Raw genomic sequence first — 23,612 nt, forward strand, 5'->3', positions numbered from 1 at the left:
TTTTAAGTTGTGCCTTGGCGGGTCAAAGATCCTATCTACTGCTCAAAACAGCAATTCAAATCTGTTGAAACATCTGCAGAAACAACATGCTGGGACGAAGCTAGTAGCTAAGACCACAGACGCCACTCCACCTCCACCTAACCAACAGCGGCTGGATTTGAACCGAGGGACTGCTAGCCAGGGAAAAGTTGATAAAGCCATTGCACGGTATGTTGTAGAACAGTGGTTCTCAAATGGGGGTACGCGGACCCCTAGGGGTACGTTGGAGTACTGCAGAGGGTACGTGAGATTTATTTTATGTTAATGAAAAAAACATAATTAATGTATTTAAACAAACTACTAATAGTAGATTAACTACTTTATTCAAAAGTTTACAGTAATTCTGGATAATAAAATGAAGGCTATAAGGGCATTAATGGGAGCCCTTTTTTTAAGTAACTTTTTTTAAGTAAATAATGCGTACTGTTCACAGTAACGCATACTTTTTGGTGTAAGTAATCAGTAAAGTAACTGAGTTACTTTTGAAATGAAGTAACTAGTAATGGTAACTAGTTACTGGTTTTCAGTAACTAGCACAACACTGATTAGCAGTAACAAAACATACCTTATGTACCGTACTCTAAAATACAAATCACTTAATATAAACTCAAATAGGAACTTAAAACATATGCCCAAGACCAATTGTAAGTAGAGTTATGGAAAATAAATAGTTTCTGAAAGGATAAGCAACATATTTTTAACAGTAAATCTAGTTCGCTGATATACAGTTTTCCTAATCGGTAAAACTGTAAGAGCCTAGAATTGAAACCCAGCTACATTTTGCGCTCTTACTGTGAAACATAGAGTAGCATGTACAATAGGGTTAAAGCCATTTTTTTTATGTGGTTCCCATGGTAGCCCACTGAGAAAAACACTTCCCATGGCCAGAAGTGTTCCTGTGTGTGTGTATCTACCATTCTGTGTGTGTGTGTGTGTGTGTGTGTGTGTGTGTGTGTGTGTGTGTGTGTGTGTGTGTGTGTGTGTGTGTGTGTGTGTGTATATGTATTCCTTTTGCATAAGGTGATTTGTGTGTGTGTGTGTTTGTATGGAAGACATATGTGAGAGAAGGTTACACTGCAGTTCAATAATAGTCCAATTGCAAACAAATTCTCTACCCCGTGCATCTCTCTCTATACACAAGTAAATGCAATATACACAATCATATTTAAATGAAGGCTACAAGACAAGGAGACGGATGGCTTGGAGGCTTCGGAAGGAAGTTGATTTACATGCTCTGTCAATTCCCTGTTGCTGGCGGACATGCATAATTCATCCATTTTATTGACTGCTGGGGAATTCTATTAGGGGATGGTTCATAGGAGCGATACTCCCAAGAACAAAAGATGACTGCCCTTTTCATGAGTGTCATCAGGACCATGTGTGAGGAGTCCAAAGGAATGCTTCTCTGTGCATGCTGGCTCCTGCCATCGATGACACACAGGGCATTTGGCTAAGAATGCGTTTTCAACATGTTGACTGAAGAGCTTCAAGTGTTGCATATACTGTCACGGTGCTGCTGAGCTTAATCAAAATAAATGGAGAGCTTGGTGTCCTTGGCAATAGACTTGCTCGGAGGCCAAATGAATAGAAGGCTAGGATCGGGTGAATACACAAACAGCATGTCACAGCAGAATAAGCCAAAGTGTAAATTGATATCGCAATATCAATATTTCATTCGAGATACGGTGGAGAGATACCTCAGCTAAATAATTTCACACAAGAGAGCATAATGGATCGTGTGAGCAGCATCCCCTAGATCTCTACTAAAAACTATACTTACCTACAGTAAACAGTCATTAGACAACCAACATCTAATTGGTCACACTGACAAAATGAGACAAAAACATTGCTGTTATCAGACTATACAATATCAACCAGCTAATGGTCTGACTGGACAAACACAGGGCATCCTTATTGCCAGTTTAATTGTTGTGTGTAAATGTAAGGTAATTGACATTTAATCCAGGAAAACATTGCATAGGCTTCATCTTGATTTCCCCCAAAAAAAGACTAGGATGTCAGCGTTGTTATGTCCTCTTTTAGGAAGATCCACACAAATAATTGTTTGTGCAAAGAAAAATAAGAAATGTGTTTTTGAACCTGTAACCATCCCCATCTGCAAACTATATGTATGCACCCTCATTTCTAGGGACGATGGATGGTTCTGGATTTACTTTCTATCATATATGTTTACATACATGAACAATTGTGTGTAGTGGTGTAAGATGGAAAAGGGAAGTCATCCCTACATCTCCTTCTCTATCACCTACTGTAAATGTATGAGAAGGACTGCTAGCTGATGATGCCTAGTATTACCATTGCAAAAGACAAAAACAGTGTGTAGTATAATCCCATCATGACGGGCTTTAAAGAGACATAGACAGCACTTTATAAGAAATAAATCAACTATTCCACAATTGAGAGTTAGACAACCTCCTGTTCTAAATTTCCATTTCAGGTTATTGCTCTGTCCCCATCTGTCATCACAGACATCAAAGAGTTTGAAGTCTTACATGGCAATATAGACAGGTGATACAAAAAAAACAACCTATGTCTGTCTGTCTGTCTTCTGGAAGATTATGAAAAATGTACTAATGAGATTCTTCAAAGACTTGTATGACTCATAAAGGAAATTTTGAAAGGACTTTTGAAGGATTCCTCTGTGTCTTTAAAAGTGTACTAAAGTACTTCTGAGGAGTCAGTCAGAAAGAGGAACGACTGTAACGGTATTGGAGAGGAGGACATAGACATCCAAGAATCAGCATGGTCCAAACCCATGGTACTCAGTTAAATGTTGCCCTTCTTCTGCAGCTAAAAATAAAACAGGCTTCCTGCAATCATGAGCACATAGAGAGAGACAGAAGAAAACCAGAGACATGACCAAGTTGAAGCACCAGCGGCAGAAGCTCAATGTGATAATCCCCACTGTCAGTGAGTCACCCTGCCTTCAATTGGTAGCTTTGACACATCTTTATAAACTTTCATCTTATGTCTACAGCTTTACGTCGCCACTTTCAAGGCCCTGTTTGTGCTCTGCACCAAAGACCAATTAGGCACTCTTTGCAGATTTGCCTTTCTCTCTCCCCTAGACTGTATGCCACACAGATTTTTAATTGACAGAAGCTCTTATATCTCTCATGTAATGCCTGAGAGGGACAGGAGACTCTCAAGGAGAAAAGAGAAAGTTCCACGGCTATACTTTTTAATTGTCAATGTCGTATTAAAATCAAAAGAACAGCGGCGGTAATGTATTCGCCACACAATCCATTTCTACTCTGGAGGCAGGAGCATGGAGGTCCACTTCAATATCTCAAAGAATTCCTTAGCTGTTCAGAGTACGCTTGCTAATTGCCAGCAGAGGTACCCTGAAGGGGCGTGTATGCACGGTGAATAGCGTTTTGTAATTAATACAAGGAAGATTAGTAAGCACCTTTTAGCCTAGACATTTAACTTGAGATGTAGTGCTGGGCTTGTAACTAAAGGTTGGGAGAAGTTATGCTAGCTCACACCCCACAGGACCATTGTGGTTGCTAATGTGGTGACCTTACATTTAATTTCACTGAAGGTAGAAATCCCATAGTGTGGCTGGATTTAGAGGAATGAGCCTTATTTCAGCTACTTTCTGTCGACCCTACAAGTTGCAAAGTTATTATTCTCCGGGATCGGTACACAGAGTTTAGGTCAACAAAGTGCTTTCTTAATTGGTGAGAATCAAACTTCCCAAGCACATTGCAACTCTCTCTGGGGGATTTAAGCTGCTCTGCTCGTGCTAATGAGAGCCAGAGAAGTGAGCGCACAGGCGCTGTGACAACTCTCTCTCGACTTTTAATTTGTGAACTTCCCCTCAGCTGGCTACCCTGCAGCCTGGTCTCCCAGCTGAAGGGGCTCTGTTGGCACATCCGGGCTCCTCTGAGGCTTCTGAGTAGCAGTGGCAGAAAAGCATTAACACCTTGGGGAGCAGGCGCCAGCACTAACAGGTTAGCTTGTGGTACAAGGGGCCCTGGGTACAAAGGAGCAGAACATTATGGTCTGTGTTGCTTTTTAAAAAGGTAGGAATGTGTGAGAGCCAGGGAACACAGCTGTGGCTATCTTTTTAGGTAACAATTTAAATGTGAAAGCTAAATGTGATTTTGAAGGTTGGTTTGAATAACACATCAGAGTTATGTGTTATGTGTTCTCCTCCTCTAGGGCTGAAACAGAGGGGATTATGGGATGCTACAATGCATGACCTGTTTGGTATTTCGAGCCAAAAACTTCAGACATGTTTTGTATATATCTGAGACCTATAATATATTGATGAAAAACAGTATAATAGGGGACCTTTAAGGCTTCTTTAATTCCTCAGATGATGAATACGGATTTCATGCTCGTACCTTTCTTCCAGCAATTTGTCTCCAAACATCCAGCGAATGTGTGGCACAGGGTAACCCATGACAACGCAGGGCAGCAGCACGCTGGCCCCCACAACCTTAGAGATCGCTGCAGGCTGCACCAGGAATTCCAGTTTCCTCTCTTCTCCCGTTTCTAAAATGGTGAAAAAAAATGTCAGGGTTAAGGGCTGAGGATCAGGTTGGGGTGAGTAAATGAAGCAGAGCAGAAACCTTCTACGTGACGGGTGTCATCTGTCATATAAACTTCAGAGGATCTCCAGTCAGTCCTGACACCCAAACCAGGACCGGTCAGATGAATAATGTCCATGTTGACGTGTGAGACAGCCAAGCTCGCAGCTCTTTAGGACTTCAAAGTGATCCCATATAATTGCAGCTGCAACTAACTGCATCCAGCAATAACCACAGGGTATGTGTGGGTATATGTTTGACCACAGCACATACAGATGAGTTCAGCACTATCAAATTATCTTAAATCATAATTCTCTAAAGCTTAAACCAAGATTTAAGTTCAGAAACAGAAATGTATAAAATATTCTTCTCCAAGCCCATCTCCTGCTCTAAACGTCTCCCCCGCAAACGCCCAAGTTACTTTATTCTCAAGCTGATTTGTTGCGACTTGAAAGAAAACCAAATAACCATAAATGTATTTATGTCGCTCTAACATCTGCCAGCATGCATCCAAACAAAATGTCTTTCAATTTCCTCACACAGCTTTACGAGTTTTCCGTCGGAATGCATCCAGCCTTTTGCCACTCAACAACACATCCATGCAGGAGTCATCCAGAGATAAAGACCCCCACTGGGGTCTTGTTGTAGTCTGATTTATGACCTCTAATATCTTCTGTGTGCTGCCAGGAGCCTGGTGCTTAACAACTCAGTAAATAAAACTTGTAGAGGCGAGAGACGAGACACTGCCACAATGGAATTCAGCCCCCTTTTGAACTGCAACTGAGTTACTGCGGCATTACTGATAACCCCACTGGGAGCCGTACCCCTCCTTTTGGCATTCACCCTTCTCTCATTACAGTTGGGCAGATTTATTCATGCTAAAGGTAGGGAGAAAGCCAAAGCTGACAAGTAAATGATGCACCTAATTGTATTTTAATAATAACGAGTGCTCTACAACTTCAATTCAAGGTTTGAAGGTTTCAAAGGATTTATTGTCATGTTTCAATTAAATTAAATTCAAGGCTTTATTGTCATGTGCACATTAGCTACAGTGTAGATATGTCAATGAAAAACTTAAGTCCCAGGCTCCTCCAATAGTGCAACATGAATATATATCGGACATAAAACAAATAAAACAGATAAAATAGTGCAAGAGAATGTTTTGAGATGTGCAAGTAAATACAAAGAAAATAGAAATAGTGCAAGAAAAGTCTATATACAAGTAGATGGAATACGATAGATAGATAAATAATTTGCAAGACGCAAACAGATGAATGTTGTTTCAAAAGTTCCGGTGTTTAATAGTTTAATAGGTGTAAATAGGTAAATGCGTAAGAAGTAAATATATACATGTAAAATAGAAAGATGAGCTAAAAACAGAATGTAAAATTGTATTTACTGTAGATGTGTTAAAGCTATTCTACACCTAGCAATACAAACTCACTTCTCTCCATTGTCACAGGACAACATTTCTAAACTGTATCAGGTCAAATTACCTGGCACTACTTGGAGCTGGGCCTCGTCGCTGGACTTCGACGACCCCACATTTTCCACCATGCAGCGGTACAGGCCGGCGTCTGCCTCCGAGGCGTTGCTGATCACCAGGGCTCCGCTGGGCAGCTGGACCAGCCTTGAGCTCATCTCCAGGGGCAGGCGGTCCTTCTCCCACCTGGTGAAGGGTATCAGTTCTGAGTTGACCTCACACGCCATCACCTGGTTGTTCCCTAGATGCACAGTGGTCGGAGTTGGCTGGCTGGCGAACCGCGGCATCCCTGCAAGACAGCGAAGAGACACAGATGTAAAACCAGCACTTACTTCCAATGTCAGGAGAATAGAAAGTATTTTTGAAACATTTCAGAGGTATTTTAGGTGTTTAAAGGTCCTGAAAAGGTGATTTCAGTATCTCAGCATCAGCATCTTAAAGAGCAAAGGAATTTGGGCATTTAAAGAAAGCCTTACTAAGCCGACTGATCTGGGACCTTTGACACAGCAGCGAGGGAAATTAGACAAACTTGGAGTGTCTGTTTTAAACTATGACAAGATCTAATCTTCAGATCTGTGAAACATAACAGAGGACTGGAAGTAGCATGTTGCAATCCATTTCCAGGATAGATCTTAGGGGCCAGAATGTGCAACCCACACCCAACCCCGACCTCTGGTATCCTAATGCACACACACAACCTCCCACACACAGTTGCACAGCACAAACACTTATCCGCGATGTTAATGTGCCACGCAGAGCAGGAGACACAGAGCACTAATTAAAAAAGGCTGGATCCACAGGCTGTTTGTGGTGCAGTACCCAGACTTTCATCTCAACGCAAAATAATTATTTCCTGCGTTTGAAACCATTGATCTGAAACCAACACTCGTGGGCCACGTTCATAACAATCGCAAACAATGGCTTCAATTAAAAACAAATTACAATGTGTGAACTGCAAATTGTATTCTTGGCTTTATTAGTGAAGAAGGAAGAGTTTAAAAAAAAAAAGTAAGAAGGCCACTCCGTCCACAATGTAAAGAGTATCATGTTGTGTTATTACCATATAGGGCCTCTGGAGTTTTTGGGCAGACTGAAGTTGTCTCCTTGGTAACGTGTGTATAAAAGAGAAATGAGTGGGTACCAATGTGAGACTATGGAGGATGGGGAAAATAGGGTTTTTAATGTTTGTTTATCTATTCATGAGTGCAAGTTTTTCTGCTGTAACTGTGTTGTTACTCAGGAAGTGACGAGTGATGATTTGTCGTCTCTGCCCTCACTCACATACAGACAGCCATTTTAAATCCCCTGCCAATAATGGCTCCAGGGTAAATCACACTTTAAGATAAGGCCCCAACAGCTATAGACTCTCGTCTGGCCCGGGCCAATGCACACATCTTTTCTGAGAATACCTCCACACAATAGTTTGGCTAATATGGGTTTAGCTGATTCCAGTACTGATATGTTTGTATCAGAGCTGCCAATCTCCGACTGTAAAATCATACAAGGGTAGAAAAAAAAGCCTGAGCTGAATCATTTAGATTACTGAGCTCCCCAGCGAATCAAATTATTATGATTAGCAGCTGTAGTGCAGGGTGAGTAATCAGTCTCATCAATTTAAGGAGGAATTCTGGGATATATATCAGGCTTTCAATAGAAATTCATGAAGAAAAACACTGTTTAAAAAAAAAATGAAATGCACGTTTTGTAGATTATGCTCACACATCGTCTTCATGTGCGAGAAGGAGATTCCTTATCTTTCACAGAAATTAATGATATTTTCTTGATGATATTCACAACTTCTGTGAGTGCAAAACCATATATAGTGTTGTGTATACGTCTCCCTCAACTTTGATAGTAAGGGTGCTCAGATGTTAAGGAGGGACGTATTGATGTACTTCATTTATTAATAGGTGGACATCACAGGGTGGCTGTTAGCTCATATTAAATAAAGGACGGAGTATACGATGATTAGCTGAAGTCTTTAAGGTTTGTACTGTTGTGATCTTTCGTGAGGTATGTTTGCGTGCTAGCTGATATGTTTGTCTAGTCCTTCCCAACAAACATTGACAGACAAAGAAATAGATTATCTTACACTGCGTCCACAAAGCACAATGAAAACTTTGTAAGTAAGCTCTAAACAAACTGACATTTAACCTAGCTTTAACTGAAACGTAACACTTCAGGAGGTGCTCCGTCTCATGGAACAATAACATTGCAAAGGATAAGGCTGAGGACCATGAATTAATGCGCCTAAGATCCAATAGCGAGATAAAACTATGAGTTTGTGTAACATCTTGTGACTTCACATTCTGCCCAAAGAGGACAATGGAAAAACTGGGAGGAGTAATCAGCAGACATGAAAAGCCAATTTAGTTCCACATGAAGTGATCATTTGCAGAGAGGAGAGAAACATCTTCGCCCTCACAACTGCAGGTGTTGCGAGCACTTTCTGTCTAAGTTTGCGGTGACTCCTGCTCTCAATCGACTAATCCTTTGTTCCTGCAGGCCCCTCGCATCCCATCAGGCTGAGTTCATCAGGTTGCGGTGTCTTAAGGATGTGTGTGTGTGTATGTGTGTGTGTATGTGTGTGTGTGTGTGTGTGTGTGTGTGTGTGTGTGTGTGTGTGTGTGTGTGTGTGTGTGTGTGTGTGTGTGTGTGTGTGTGTGTGTGTGTGTGTGTGTGTGTATTCTAATTCACAAAGGCATGAAGTGAATGCGTGTTATGATGTTTGAATATGTGTGGGTGTTTGTTAAGTGTACATACACATTGAGCATGGTTGGGTTAAGGCAGTACATTGTAGATTGGGAAATGGTGGGTGTCCAAGCCAACACTATCGATTCCAATTAATCACAATTCTCCATTTAAATCGACCTGATGGGAGCTTCATTTTCCACACCCTTGCTCAGCACCACGTATTGAACAGGAGTGCTGTTCTGCCAATCTCAACACTTATTACCAGAGTGTGAAGAGGCCAAATGATTGCAGGAGAGCAATAATGTCTCAGTGGTCAGCGCACACGAATGGCTAACGGTAGCAGTTTCTTTGTTCATTTCAAAAAGGCATAAATGAGAGGAAAAGGTGACTCATTGTATTATGCTTGAAAAGAACATTTTGCTTAAAAAATAAAGAGGTTAACATTTGTGGCACCATGCCTTCTTTGTGAATTGTGGTTTAGTAGATTCACCAAACCCTACATCATCTGCATGGCTTTGCCAACAGAGCTTATAATCATATGAATGCTAATGAATAAATGTGTCCATCACTGGATGGAGATTAGTAGAAAGGAATTGTTCCGCAGAGAGCTAGGTACAGGCGTTACGACTGTCTGCTACGCCGCAGACTTCACATGCACATGCCCTTACATCAAACAGTTGGGTTTCTACTATTCTTAATTCAAATCAGGTATAGAATAACAATGAGCAGCTTAATGTAATATGCAGAGGGCTTTAAGGATCTCCCTCTAGATTCTTCTTAATTAGTAACTGACTGCAGAATGGCTGTTTTCACCTTGGATCAGAAATACAACAGTGCTCAAGCAGTCAGTTTAAGTAATTAAAGAAAACATTGAAATTGGCACACATGTTTGAGCTGCCCTGAGGGCTATCCCTCCTTTTATGGTTCTAGCCAGAAAAAGTGATGTGTTTAGATTGGCAACATAAACTAAAGCATACTCCACGGTGAGAATGTGGAGTGTTACGAGAAAAAGGACAAATAACGTTTTCACTTTCATCACCCAATTTGATCCAACAGCCGCTTCACCCCACATTTAGTTCACCTCTGCCCCATAACATCTCATCTCTTTGTACCAACAGGTAATATGAATTAGCCTAATTGACTAATCAGGACTGATAATACTGATTTATTTGACAAAAAAAATGTTTATCGTCATAGTTTAATGTAAATACTATTTATGTAAATATGTATTGTAACAGTAGATTATGATTCAGAGGCATGACAATAATATCCATGCATAACACAACAGTCCAAACCAGTTTACCTCCGCAATGACGACTGTAATCACAAAGAGAAGATAACAAATTAAATGCTGAAGGCCTGACGCTAAAGACGGTCTATATGGAAATTCTTCAAATGCATATCTTTGCCTCGACAAAAAAAAGACAATAGCTACAATTTCAAATCCTCTTTAAAAGGCATTAATGACACTAAGGACTAACAACTGTACGAGTACTGCATACAGGATTTATGGGAAACTGGCTAAACCATGTATGATGCAACTTACTCAACACAGAGCCAATTATTTTCCTTGTACTATTCTGGACTGACCAGTCACTTGGGCTGTTTTCCAGCTGTGCATAATGCCCCCTGTTGGCACATCAAACAATCATTTGAAAAGCCACAGTGAAAAACATAAAGACCAATAAACAGGAGTTATTGGAGATGTATCTGGCACATCTACAATAGAGCGTGGTAGCAGAACAATGGGAGATTAGCAGCACATGTTTGGTGAGGGTATTCTCTACAGATTGGACATTCATTTTCAAATCATGAACAATAAGAAGGAAGTGATCACTGATGGCAGAACCAGTTGGCCAGAATGCAACACAGACACTACTGGGACTCTCATTTCACCAAGCAATTATTTCCACTACTTCTCTTTCTTTCTGCCTCTCTGAACTCAAACAGTTCACACACATTCTCTGGGGATTGGTGAAAGTCATTCGTGGTAATGCCGGATATCAATACTTGAAATTGAAGTACACAAATCAGGATAAAGGGAATTGGGTACACAAAAAAGTCAATCAAACCACTTCATGTCCAAATAATTCCTATCAATGCACTGACAGTTACACATGTATATTCTTTAGTTTTTGACCATGTACCAATCACCTTCCCTTTCAACGTCGTCTTCCCTCATGAACCCATCGACAGAACAATCATAGCCATATTGTTGGTGTTGTTGTGAATTTCAATATCAGGCAGAGTATAATCACATTTGCTGAGTAAAAAAAGACACATTTCAGGCAATGAGTTGTTGGATCAAGCCCGGGAAGAAGAGTACATTATACAAAGTGCGAAGACATCCAATCAATGTCAATGACAATCTCAGACTCTGTTTGAATGGAGAGGTGTCGGGGTAATCAAGCAGTCCAGAAAAGGCAATAATGTGTATTAGAGATATTGTCTTCAGAAGTGTGGGCTAGGTCGAGGTCTAACATGTATTTCCCTGCTGTAAAATCCTCCTGTACAGTATTTTCAATACATGCTTTATTCAGTTCAGAGCCTCTTTATGTTCGTGCTGCACTGCAAGTAATAATTAATTCCATAATTAAAGGTTTCAGGGCTTCTAGGGAGGATATTTTCTAAGGGCTTCCTCCATTAAAATAAATACTGCTGTTCAGCCTACACAATATAGGTTATATTCTAACATTTAAAACCGTAAAGTATTCACAGAACTTAAATATTTCCCCTCTCAGATGATTTCAAATGTAGAAACACTGCATGTTTACAAACTGTATGATTCATCGTGGGGTTATTGTATTTACTTGAACAGGTGTATGTTTTAAATAGCTAAATCAGTTTAATTAGAAAATACAGATTTTCTTCAGATAAAGACTTAGTTAGACCCAGTTATAAGGATTGCATGTGATATGTTTCTTCAGAAATGTTCTTTTGCTAGATTAAAGCTTTAAAAAACTAGACATTCATTTATTTGGGTGTTATGCATCCAATTTCAGGGTTTATTTTTTACTTTAAGATTGGATTAAAAAAATCAGTAGAGCGCTTCCTTCTGGTGAACTGAGGAGCACTGTTGGGCCAAAATGTTCAGAGGATTTAGCACAAGAAAAACATCTCCCACTGGTATAGCATTGGTTATGTGCGGGCAAGTTCATGTGTGGAGGCAACACCATGGAAACTCACAGGCAGTAAACAACAATTAGTTACATAAGAGACAGATGCTTATACCGCTCATATGCACTCTCCGTTATCAAACTTCAATTGAATTGCATTGCAAGACCCACTTTATCACATTCCCTCCAAACAACATTGTTCCGCCCCCGATATCACTCTTAATAAAAGGCACTTCAGGAGTTATTGGAGATTATTCTATCCCTCTAATGCAGCCTACAGCATTGTGAAATTCAGCTTTAAGGGTTGCTGCTTCAGTTTTGTTTTTAAGTGGCTGTGCATGTTGCATGAAAACCACAGCATGAATTCTTTAAATATTTTTGCTTGCTTTTTTATCGGGTTGAAATGGGGAATGTGATCATAAACGAGGCTGATTGATGTGTCTCACAATGAAAACCTCAAAACAGGATTTGCATGGCATTATATGGGAAGATATCAAAGATAGATAGCAAGTTTATGAGCGACTGTGGGTGTTGGTCTAAAAAAATATATATATACAGTGGGGCAAAAAAGTATTTAGTCAGCCACCAATTGTGCAAGTTCTCCCACTTAAAAAGATGAGAGAGGCCTGTAATTTTCATCCTAGGTATACTTTAACTATGAAAGACAGAATGAGAAAGAAAAAAAATCCAGAAAATCACATTGTCTGATTTTTAAAGAATTTATTTGCAAATTATGGTGGAAAATAAGTATTTGGTCACCTACAAACAAACAAGATTTCTGGCTCTCACAGACCTGTAACTTCTTCTTTAAGAGTCTCCTCTGTCCTCCACTTGTTAACTGTATTAATGGCACCTGTTTGAACTCGTTATCAGTATAAAAGACACCTGTCCACAACCTCAAACAGTCAAACTCCAAACTCCACTATGGCCATGACCAAAGAGCTGTCAAAGGAAACCAGAAACACAATTGTAGACCTGCACCAGGCTGGGAAGACTGAATCTGCAATAGGTAAGCAGCTTGGTGTGAAGAAATCAACTGTGGGAGCAATTATTAGAAAATAGAAGACATACAAGACCACTGATAATCTCCCTCAATCTGGGGCTCCACGCAAGATCTCACCCCGTCAGTGAAACCAAAAACTTTTTGTAAAACAGACGTGTTTGGAGGAGAAAGAATGCTGAGTTGCATCCAAAGAACACCATACCTACTGTGAAACATGGGGGTGGAAACATCATGCTTTGGGGCTGTTTTTCTGCAAAGGGACCAGGACGACTGATCCTTGTAAAGGAAAGAATGAATGGGGCCATGTATCGTGAGATTTTGAGTGACAACCTCCTTCCATCAGCAAGGACATTGAAGATTAAACGTGGCTGGGTCTTTCAGCATGACAATGATCCCAAACACACCGCCCGGGCAACGAAGGAGTGGCTTCGTAAGAAGCATTTCAAGGTCCTGGAGTGGCCTAGCCAGTCTCCAGATCTCAACCCCATAAAAAATCTTTGGAGGGAGTTTAAAGTCCGTGTTGCCCAGCGACAGCCCCAAAACATCACTGCTCTAGAGGAGATCTGCATGGAGGAATGGGCCAAAATGAAAACCTTGTGAAGACTTAAAGAAAACGTTTGACCTCTGTCATTGCCAACAAAGGGTATATAACAAAGTATTGAGATGAACTTTCGTTATTGACCAAATACTTATTTTCCACCATAATTTGCAAATAAATTCTTTAAAGATCAGAGACAATGTGATTTTTTGGATTTTTTTTTCGTAGTTGAGATATACCTAGGATGAAAATGACAGGCCTCTCATCTTTTGGGAGTGGGAGAACTTGCACAATTGTTGGCTGACTAAATACTTTTTTGCCCCACTGTATACACACTTAAAGGTTTGAATTGTGCAATCTACTAGGAGAATATGAAGAACATGTTATGGCTTTTTTTAATCGACAAAGTCAAGACAAGAAGGTCCTTTCAGTTTGTGAAAACATGTTTGCTCGCTCCACGGTAAAAGGTAACGGCAACCTTCATCCTGTCAGGGGCTGACAGGTGGGAGGTCTTCCAGGATTGACAAGAATGGAAACAAGATGAATTAATGACTCTGTGTTGGAATCTAATATAGAAGTCACTGAGGCACTTCATCATGCATGAAGCCTGACAAGCCTGACATACTGAGGAAATGATGAAATGCGCAGTCTGGCAGTGTCATCTCAACATATTTGTCTTTCTCACCAACAGAGAGGGGAGACAGGCAGTGAGTGCCATAACAGAAATGATGTTGTACCATAAAACTGTTCTAAATCTTAACTAATCAAATATGTTCAGTCTTCATGTAATCCAAACAGCTGTCTGTGAACATACATGTATAACAATTGTTGTAGTTTACAACTGAGCTCAAAATAACTCCTCTGATCCTTTGGCACACTGAAACGTGTGAAGAACATCAGAGGGAAGACATGACGTGAGAAGGTATCAGTTATTTTGAACTCTATGATACGTGTGCAGAACAACGGCAACCACAAAAGCATACACACTTCTACTGACAAACTGCTGCTGTTGTGCACACATCAGAAGGACAGACAGAAGATGGATGGGTGGCGTTCCGCAGGAGTCGGCCTCAGACAGGGATCTTATTTTATCTACTGGGCTGTAAAATGTCTCTCGGGTGCAACAAATGACAGAAAGAGCATTTCCTGACCTTGTAACCAGTCAGTGCCTACAGTAAAACCCTTAGAACACCACTGCTGTCCCAGAATGACAACAGCCTATTGTTAACTTCCCCACATGACAACCTCAAGACGAAGGTGGCAAAATACAAAGTAATTTCTTTGTTGACAACAGAGATGCCAAAAGAATCCTCTAGGAGTAGTAGCAGTGTATTTACTTCAATGATCCCAACAGACACCTTTAAGTATGTTGTGCTAACTCTGCCTGGCTTAACATCTCTGATAGCTTTTAGTTGGGTTGGGATATTTTTAACTGCTAAACCACTCAGGGTGCCAGATGTTGCACAAAGAACGCCCTTATAAACATTTATGACTATCAGAGGATGGGCCCCAGGGCGCAGCTGCTGTTTAGAGTACAACTGAGGCGAGGGGACGTCACCTTCGCCTGATGACTAAATTTCTCACTCACCACAGAAGCTTTATTTTAACCGCAACGCTCAGAAAGATAGGCAATGCAACATGCACCTTAGAGAACAGTCAATCAAACAAAGCTAACCTGCAGAACAAGTTTCTTAACATTCTTGTCTACTGCATATGTTAGTAAAACTCCAACAATGAAATCACACACAATCAATTGTCTGGATGGGAAATGAAACGTCAGGATGAAGCACAGTTGGCATTCTGACAGCTCCTGATTGCCTGTTGTGGGAACAGACAGGAGATACAGGACGGATGGATAGATGCTGATGAATGGAGAAGGACATGTGACAGGGTTAGGTCAGTGGTTACCATGGAAACATCAATGAAAGGAAATCGAGTTTCCCCTTTCAAAACCGTATAATTTCACAACTGAGACTTTGGACAAATGATATGACATATTCATATCATGTCAACCACTTATATATCATGTGTTCAAGTGCATTGAAGCATTTCCACTGTAGTTGATTCCAATAGAAAACTATTTAATTTGTGTGATAAACAATTTTTTTCACAATGAAACAGTATTTTTACAGTATAATGTGGATAGCTGTCCTTAATGATAGCGCTGCTAAATCCACAAAACTTTCAAATTATATACACACGGTTAGATCATAAATGTCTAAAGACGATTTGTTTTATAGCAGAAAACATTAAACTTTTGGATTTTTATTCAAGGAATACTTGAGATTGATGGGGACACAGGCTTGGGCCATAATGGACAAAAAACTATAGTAAATACAAAACCTTGAAAGATAAATTGTAATTTATTACTGAAAATGGAAACAACACATTGATAAGGTATATGAGGGTCACTTTCATGACTGCAGGCAGCCATATCGCATTTTCATCATTTACGGGTCAAAAGCTCAATTCTCCTCAGCTTTTTGCTTTTTAAATCTCACAGCAGATGAGTGATGTTGCAGCTCTATAGCTCTCACACATATACTGTATAATATATTCTTAAAGGTAAATCTTTTTTAAAAATTCGGTTAAGAAACTTCTTCTTGATAAAAGCTGTGCCACAGGTCCATATCGCCGACACTGCTTAGTATTTACAAAAAAACCTTAATGGAGCTACATCTATCACGTATGTATAATGCCAGCTAAAGAAAAATAAAAACGTGAAATGCAAAATGGAGGATATTTTTTTCCCTCTGTTCTCCACACAGACAAAAACTGTCAATAATCGTTACGAGCCATCCGGCCAGAAACCACCCCCCCGCAGCAGGGGTCATTTGTCAGCTTCTGAGACATAGCTGTGCACGGCCCTGCAGATAATATATTTTTTCTGTGCTTTTTTTAAATAATTGTTTTCAAATAATAGGTGACTGTGTTATAAGGGTGCTAGGAACCAATTTATTTTTGGGTCCAATTTTAGAAAATTGTGCTCATCACAGTTTCAAGCTCAAGGTGATGTCCTTTACTATAAAATAGGACAAAGAAAAACAACATATCATCCCATTTGAGAAGATGGAAACAGGTCATGTCTATTTGTTTCGTGGTTTGTTATTAAATCAATTAAAGTAATTGCTGCTTCATTTTCTGTTAGTGTTTGTGTACATGTTGGCCGTATTTTACTTGACCCTTATGTTGTGAGTCAGCATGTGAGTCTGTGACCTCCCCTCTCAGGGTATCAAATGTCTCTCGTGCTTCCCCTGTGTGTTTCACCTGTTCACACTCAGACCTCCAGCCAAGCTAACTCCCCACAGAACCCGGGAGAAAACGAGCCGTTTTTCATTACAGGTAATTGAGTTGTAGCTGAAACAATACTGATTGCATTAGGGCCCTTAATCATGTTAAGGTGTCTTATTTTATCACTGGGAATTTAGCTCCTTCTTGGCCCATTTTGAAGCTAACCTTCTGCAGAGGTCGTTGCCACGGGAGACTGAGGCTGCTCCCATTACCCGAGCGCAGATAAATGTGTTGGCACTCCGACCGTACATCCCTTTGCTCTTTCTGTCTCACCTCCCCCTTTCCCCCTCGCTCCCTTATCAGAGAACGAGGGGAGGAGGTGAGAGGTAAGAGAGGATGCAGAGAGAAGCTCAACAGAGCCGCCTCTAATGTCAGAGGAGTCACGTGGGGAGTTATGAGGGCGATGTCAATCAAAGAGCAGCGATCACTGGGTCGTCCTCGTATCTTTCATCAAGTGCTTGTTTCCTTAAGACCCCAGCAACGACCCCCTCCTCTGGAATGAAGGGCCCCTCCACCCTCGACTAGCTCAACAGGCCATCCAGATAAAGGAGCCTCACACACCCCTGCCCTGCTGTTGATGGACACATGGATACGAGCTGAAGGAATAACCTCTCCATATCCCCCTATCCTTCTCTCCCTCCCTCCCTATAGCACCATCCACCAGTCCTTCCCATTTCTTCAGCCTTTTCTCTGCCGCTCTCTCTTCCTCGTTTCTCCAAGTTGCATTCATTCGGTTTGCATTCCCATCACCCCTCCCCTTACCTCTCCATCTTCCCACCAAACATTTCAGTGGGGAGCTCTATTGTTCGCTTGAGAGGGGCATGCTGCTGCTGGTTCTTATCTGGGGACTGTTGGCGGCACATCTGTAGATGCTATCGGCGACCCTGTTGCTCTGTTTATCCTCAAGCCTTGCAAGGGCTGAGATTGGGGAAATGAGATGGATGGATGGAGCTAGAAGAAAATGGAGCATCATTCTTGGAAGGAATGATGAAGGAAAGGGCAGGGAGGGGAGATTCTTGAAAGGCAATGAAGACAAGTAACTCCAAGACTATGTAATGTCCAGAGAGAATGTAGGACCCCAGCATTCAGTTTGAATTCTTGTACTCTCAAAAGGATATCAATAAATACAAAAACTGACCTGCGGTATTTCAACATTGCACAATGAAACAGCACCCTTTTTTTCACAGAACTCTCTTTTGCATTGATGTATGAGAGCTAAATGTGTCAAACCCTACATACTGTAGAAGCACTGAGCAGACGCGTTGTTCACCATGATCATTTAGTACTTATCTTTAAAAACAGTGTGTGGGTGTGTACTTCAAAATTATACCCTGACGAAGCTAAGGTAGAACAAAAAAACATTTTGTCCTGCATCAGTGAGATTAAAAGTGTGCCATGTTAAAGAGGATTGGTGCACAAACAGCCACATTAGGGAAGATGGTTTGTAACGCATATCATTGTGACGTATCTGCAGCTGCTATTTGGAAAGTATCAGCTTGGGTTTTGTGGTGTCGTTGATAATGAAATGCACTGCAGACACAATGAGGCGAGCTCAGGCAGTCAACCAAGCGACACAAAGCAGCAGCTTGACTCCTGAACTTGAAGGGAATTGTCTCTCAAAGCGTGGAGGCGGGCTGCTGACAGTCTATCCTGAGATGGATGGGTGTATCTTACTAGAAGAGCAAATAGGAACTATGCCTGTATTTATGTGGGGATGTATACATGTGTATGAGTGTGGGACTGGCAGTTTGGGAGCAGCAGATGTTTCTGAAGACACAGATTTAATGCAGGGGGATGATGTCACTCCACAGCGCCAGGGGGCATTCATCATCGTTTACCTCGTTGGGAGGTGTAGAGGTGAGGCTAATGAATGTCGATAGCATCCCCCTATAATATACTAATAAGAAAGCACTACTTTTTTTTTTTTGTGTGCAAATCATGACAGTTTAAATGTGGTATCAACATCAGGGTGACAGATTCAAGTTTAATGAGGATAATAGAAAATAGACTTTGACAACTTGGTGACGGATTGAAGAGTTTCATCAAGTCTGAGGAACTGAAATTGAAGACGAATAAAAAGTCAAAAAATCTAATTAAATGCAGTATCATGTTATCATGTGGGATAATTAAAAGGCTTCCTGTAAAAACGTACGTTTATAATGTGTGGGGCTGTAGAAGATGCACTAGCTCAGTCCGTAGGGATTTGGCTCCTAATAATAGGATCGGGTTAAATGCAAAGTATCCATTTCCCTTTGTGTGCTGTGCTGTGGACGATAAAAAGTTGATTTGAATCCTCCATTTCCGATTGCCTGTACCTGTCAAGAGCTAAAAGATCAGAAACCTGTTGACTTGTTTTTCTCCCTCTCTTCCAAATTCATGTAAACATCTTTCAGAGATGCTCCAGTGAGCCTCAATAACAGGACAAGCAGAGCCGTTCTTACATTTCAAAAAGAGATCTGACATGATGAAGGAACAATCTTTCAACACAACACAGTTTCAAAGTTCATTAGCCATGTCTGGAAAGATGCAGATGGCATGTATAACACAGATTCAATGATGGCATCAAACAAAGACATCAAATACTCTGAATTGTACATATTAAAAAGACTGCAAGGGGGCGGTGTTTGCATTTGATTAAGGATCATACAGCAGCATTTGTACTTTCGGCCTAATATTTACACACAACAGTAACAGGTAGACTGTTTATTTAATCAAATGTGCAATTATGAAGTGGGTATTTTCACTGAGGGCAATCGTGTCTTTTCTCCGAATATCGCACAGAGGAATACAAAGCAGAGGTATTGAAATGGTCATATCAAATATAGTGAGGAAGACAAACAACGATGAAGGCAATCTAAGCAATCCCTCAACCCTAATGAAAAGGATGCAACAGATCTCTAGAACACCTGGACTGTCTGACAGAGTGGCATCAGCAATTACTCAAGTCCATCTGCAGTGCATTGCCTTCAAACGCAGCAGATGCTATGCCAAATGCCTCTGAACAAAACCAACTTCTGTTGAGTCTTAATTGTGTATATGTTAGCATTTGTTTGCCTAAATATTGTGTTTCCAACATGGAAATTAAACATCAAAAGCCCAAAAATGAGATGTGTGGTGGTGCCTGTGTAATTCATATTTCAGCCGATACAAATTGGAAGCACAATCCCCTTTGCCTCAGGAAAGATTTAACACATACAGTATATCGCCAACATCAAAGGCATGTGCTTTGATGCAATAGCTGAATCCGATCTTGCTTTGTGTTCCCGGGTTCCATGAACTGAGACCTGAGTGTCAAAACGCAGCGCTGAGGTGCAGGGAAGCTGAAAGGTGAGGTAGAGGGAGAATAAAAGTGTTGACAGTGTGTAGAAGAAAAAAACATGCTGTTGGAGTGCTGCTTTGACTTGACTGTCCGTGTGTTTCTGTGTGTACGAGGGGGTGTGTGTGCGTGTGTGAATAAACAATAAGGGAGATACTCATCACTGACCTTGGAGCCCAAGTAACTCTACAGCTTGGAGAAACACACACACACACACACACACACACACACACACACACACACACACACACACACCCACACACACAGGAGGAGGAGGAGTGTTCTCGGTCTGTTGCTCTTTCGTCTTCCACAGGTTATCCTCACCTCCCAGCAGCATCCTTTTTTCCGCTTTATTTGTCTTGTCTTGGGATCAAAGTCATGGTAGATTGTTCTCAACTAAATGCGTTTAAGACTTAAAGCCCATTAACGAAATATTCTTGCTCTGACAATTATTAAAGCAGTCCAGCAGTGCACATTAAAACCTACCAGGATGACAATGAACAAGGTAAACCAAATATTGAAGGATGTCTTAGTTTTAATGTAATAAGTGTTTTATATTTATTTTATCAAGACAGCCCTTTCATTCCTTTTTTGTTTATTTCCTTATTAGGCTTAACAGACATGTTCAAAGCTTGCTCCCATTTCCCTGTATTTCTCATCCAATTACATTGATTGCTGGTTTTATTCATTGTTGTATTTATTTTCATAGTTAGCTTTATCGACTGTTGCACGTAAACCAAATTGCACCACAGGGACATTAAAGTTTTACTCCGCTCTATGATAGAGGCTGCAATCAGGTATACAAAAGGAAATTCCCAAAAACCGTACATCAACACTAACAGGGGAACCCCCCATGAACACTGCAAGTCTTTATAGGTATGTAATCATTAATCGAGCTTCATCAGACTCAGCGCATTGAGAGAAACGCCTCTGTGAAATCATGTGTGCACCCACACACCACCCTGAACGACACCTCCACAGCATGCAACCAATGAGTGTGACGGTGACGATGGTGTGGAGATGAGAGGTCTAAACACCCTCACCAGGGAACATACAGAAGGTTCAGGAATCAGGAGAGCTCATTCACACTCATGAACACCTTCAAAGGTTCTATATGTTTCCTGCATAGCTGCATCGCTCATTGAAACATCCCTTTCCTGCTTTCCATCTCCCTTTTTCATCACACACTCTCCTTTCTTCACACTTCGCTCTTGCTCACACAAGTCTTGCCTGCATCACACATGTCATGCCCTTGCACATTAACACAAAGGCTGTGTTCCAGCAGGCTTGAACAGGCTCCTACAGCTCCCCAAACAATCTTTATTCCAGATAGAAAAACATGTACGCTTCCCCATTCATTGACAGCTTTTTCATCCCTGTTGTTCTGCACAATGCATAGGAATACTTGGCAAGCAACAGCCATCTCTGCTGAACCTTTTAAAACCCATTTTTTCTACTTAAGATCTCTGAGTGGCACTGAGTGAGGAATGTAAACTGTCTCTGGCTAAAAGCAACAAAATAAATGCAAATGAACTTGCCATTAAGGTTTCTCAAGAAAAATGCTTTTCCCTCAATTAAAGCCATTAGTTTGTCACTAAAGATAACACATCAATGAATCTATCATAATTAAAGGAAACGAGGAACGGAAATGTGGTTATTTGTTCTACTTCCACCAGCACAAAGAAGCATTCTGTAGGTGAAATCCAGTCGGCTGGAAGACAGGGCATAGGATTTGAACTGAGAGGAAGCGGAGAGAAATGCTTTTTGGAGGTGTCACCTCTCACACCTTCAGCGAGCCTCTGTCAGTTAGAGCTCCACTCTGCTGTGATAATACCATTAGAGCTTATGGAAAACTGCTCAGATGGTGCAAAAAAGTAAATCCATAAATAACGTTGGTCTCTGAAGCATAAGAAACCAACATGCTCACCAACTGAGCACTTCGCACTTCGGTTTCTTCACTCCATCTGTGCCCGAGGCACAGTCTTCTTTCAGTGCAGAATATGCAATGAAACCCTCACAGTTGCACCACATTTGTTTGCATCATCAGCACAAGTAAAGTAGAGTAGAATATGCATTTCAGACATATTTTATTTACATGTAGAGTTGCAATATAAAATGTGTTTTCTGTCACCCTGAAATCACACAATTTAGTAAAGATATTCAAAGGATATGCCACAGAAATATGTATTGATTGTCATCATCTAGTGACGAAAACAGGAGGACTTAAGGTAAAAGGTGATCATAAGGACAACCATATCAGAAGGATGCTTGCTTCTATTATCTGTATAATATTTGTCTCAGGACAAGTAGCCTTGAATGTCAAATCTCAAGGCTAGCTGGATCGAATCAACCAGCAATACAAACTTTCAGCCTCACTTTTTCTGCGCACTCCATGTGCCTGATAAACACAGAGGTGCGTTTGAAAGATTTCCCCGCGGCATGGAAATCGAGCCACACAAAAAAAACACCTGAGACTCACATCTCTTTCAGGGTTCAAAAGCTCTATGAAGACCAATTTAGCTTTGAAACATGGGGACGATTTAATATGAAAACCAAAAACTGCCTCATGCCTGCTCACTCGGACGGGCATTTGGAGATGAAAGGGCTTTGCGGATGAGCACACTGGTCTGAAAGTGCCTCAGTGTCTATCTGTAGAACCCCAACGAAGGAGACATGGACACTGAATGTCAATGAGGGAGCGGAGGATAAACAAAATGCTCTCAAATGCCGTCTAGCCTCTTTTTAATTCAGAGATACGGCAAAAGTGATGGATTGCTGCCCTTAAAAACTTGTGACTGCTTTGAATGAGGCACTCCCCAGGTAGTGAACGTCCCTGCACAGAGCAGCTATGTATTGGGTGAAGTGAGGACTTTGCCATGCACATCCGACTCATATCCTCAGGGTAGGACTGAGTAATTCACCTTGGCTTTTGGAATTCAAAAGCCTCTTTTTTGTAATTGACATACAAATGTTGGACGTTGTCCCGTGGAATACTTTCCAGAAATATTTTACTCTACCCAGGGGCCAAGGCACTTCTCGCTGTAATTTGTCTGACTCAGAAAGGGTGTGCGTATATTCTCCTTTGTTTGGTGTTATTATTTCCTCCATGTTTAAACGGCGTTAAGAATGAATTGTTATAGTATATTCAAGATAAAATGAAGTGTAATGCCATCTTTCTTATGCTGGCCCGAGGTAGCTGTTGCTTGCAACAATTTCTGATAATATAGTGTGCACTTGTTTGGTGCACTGTGCTCCATCTGCTGTATTCCCCTCTGCACTCTGTTTAATCAGACTCAATTACTACAAGGAAACAAGGAGGGAAAAAACTAGATTGGCAAGGGCTACTGGAAAAATATAGTCTCAGTTACTGCCATTCCTGAACGTTTCACCGCTTACAGAAAAACCCAAACTTTCCATCAGCCCAAAAAATTTAAATTGCAAAACCAACATTTCAGAATAAAAAATGGTGGAAGTAAATTGTTTGGTTAGATCTGCAGTGGAAACTACTCTTCACCAGGTCATCTGTCCCAGCCTTATGTTCTTTTTGAAAGGAGAGCTACTCATTTAGAGAAC

At 40.9% G+C, this 23,612-nt stretch overlaps 1 protein-coding gene across 1 annotated transcript in view; it reads right to left on the reverse strand.

The window, feature by feature from the left end:
• Window positions 1–4,412: 4,412 nt before the first annotated feature.
• LOC104959000 (neogenin-like) overlaps window positions 4,413–23,612 on the reverse strand; it is a gene marked incomplete at its 3' end in the record, with an annotated part of 31,457 nt that continues 12,257 nt past the window's right edge. Inside the window, exons 3-4 of the mRNA XM_010786843.1 lie at window positions 6,095–6,370; window positions 4,413–4,563 (exon numbers count right to left, since the gene is read on the reverse strand). Of these exons, the coding sequence (XP_010785145.1) occupies window positions 4,413–4,563; window positions 6,095–6,370 (427 nt within the window). The remainder of the gene's footprint in view (window positions 4,564–6,094; window positions 6,371–23,612) is intronic.

Source organism: Notothenia coriiceps, unplaced genomic scaffold (genome assembly GCF_000735185.1).
Source record: "Notothenia coriiceps isolate Sejong01 unplaced genomic scaffold, NC01 NC01_scaffold00029665, whole genome shotgun sequence".
In the NCBI taxonomy this organism is placed as follows: domain Eukaryota; kingdom Metazoa; phylum Chordata; class Actinopteri; order Perciformes; family Nototheniidae; genus Notothenia; species Notothenia coriiceps.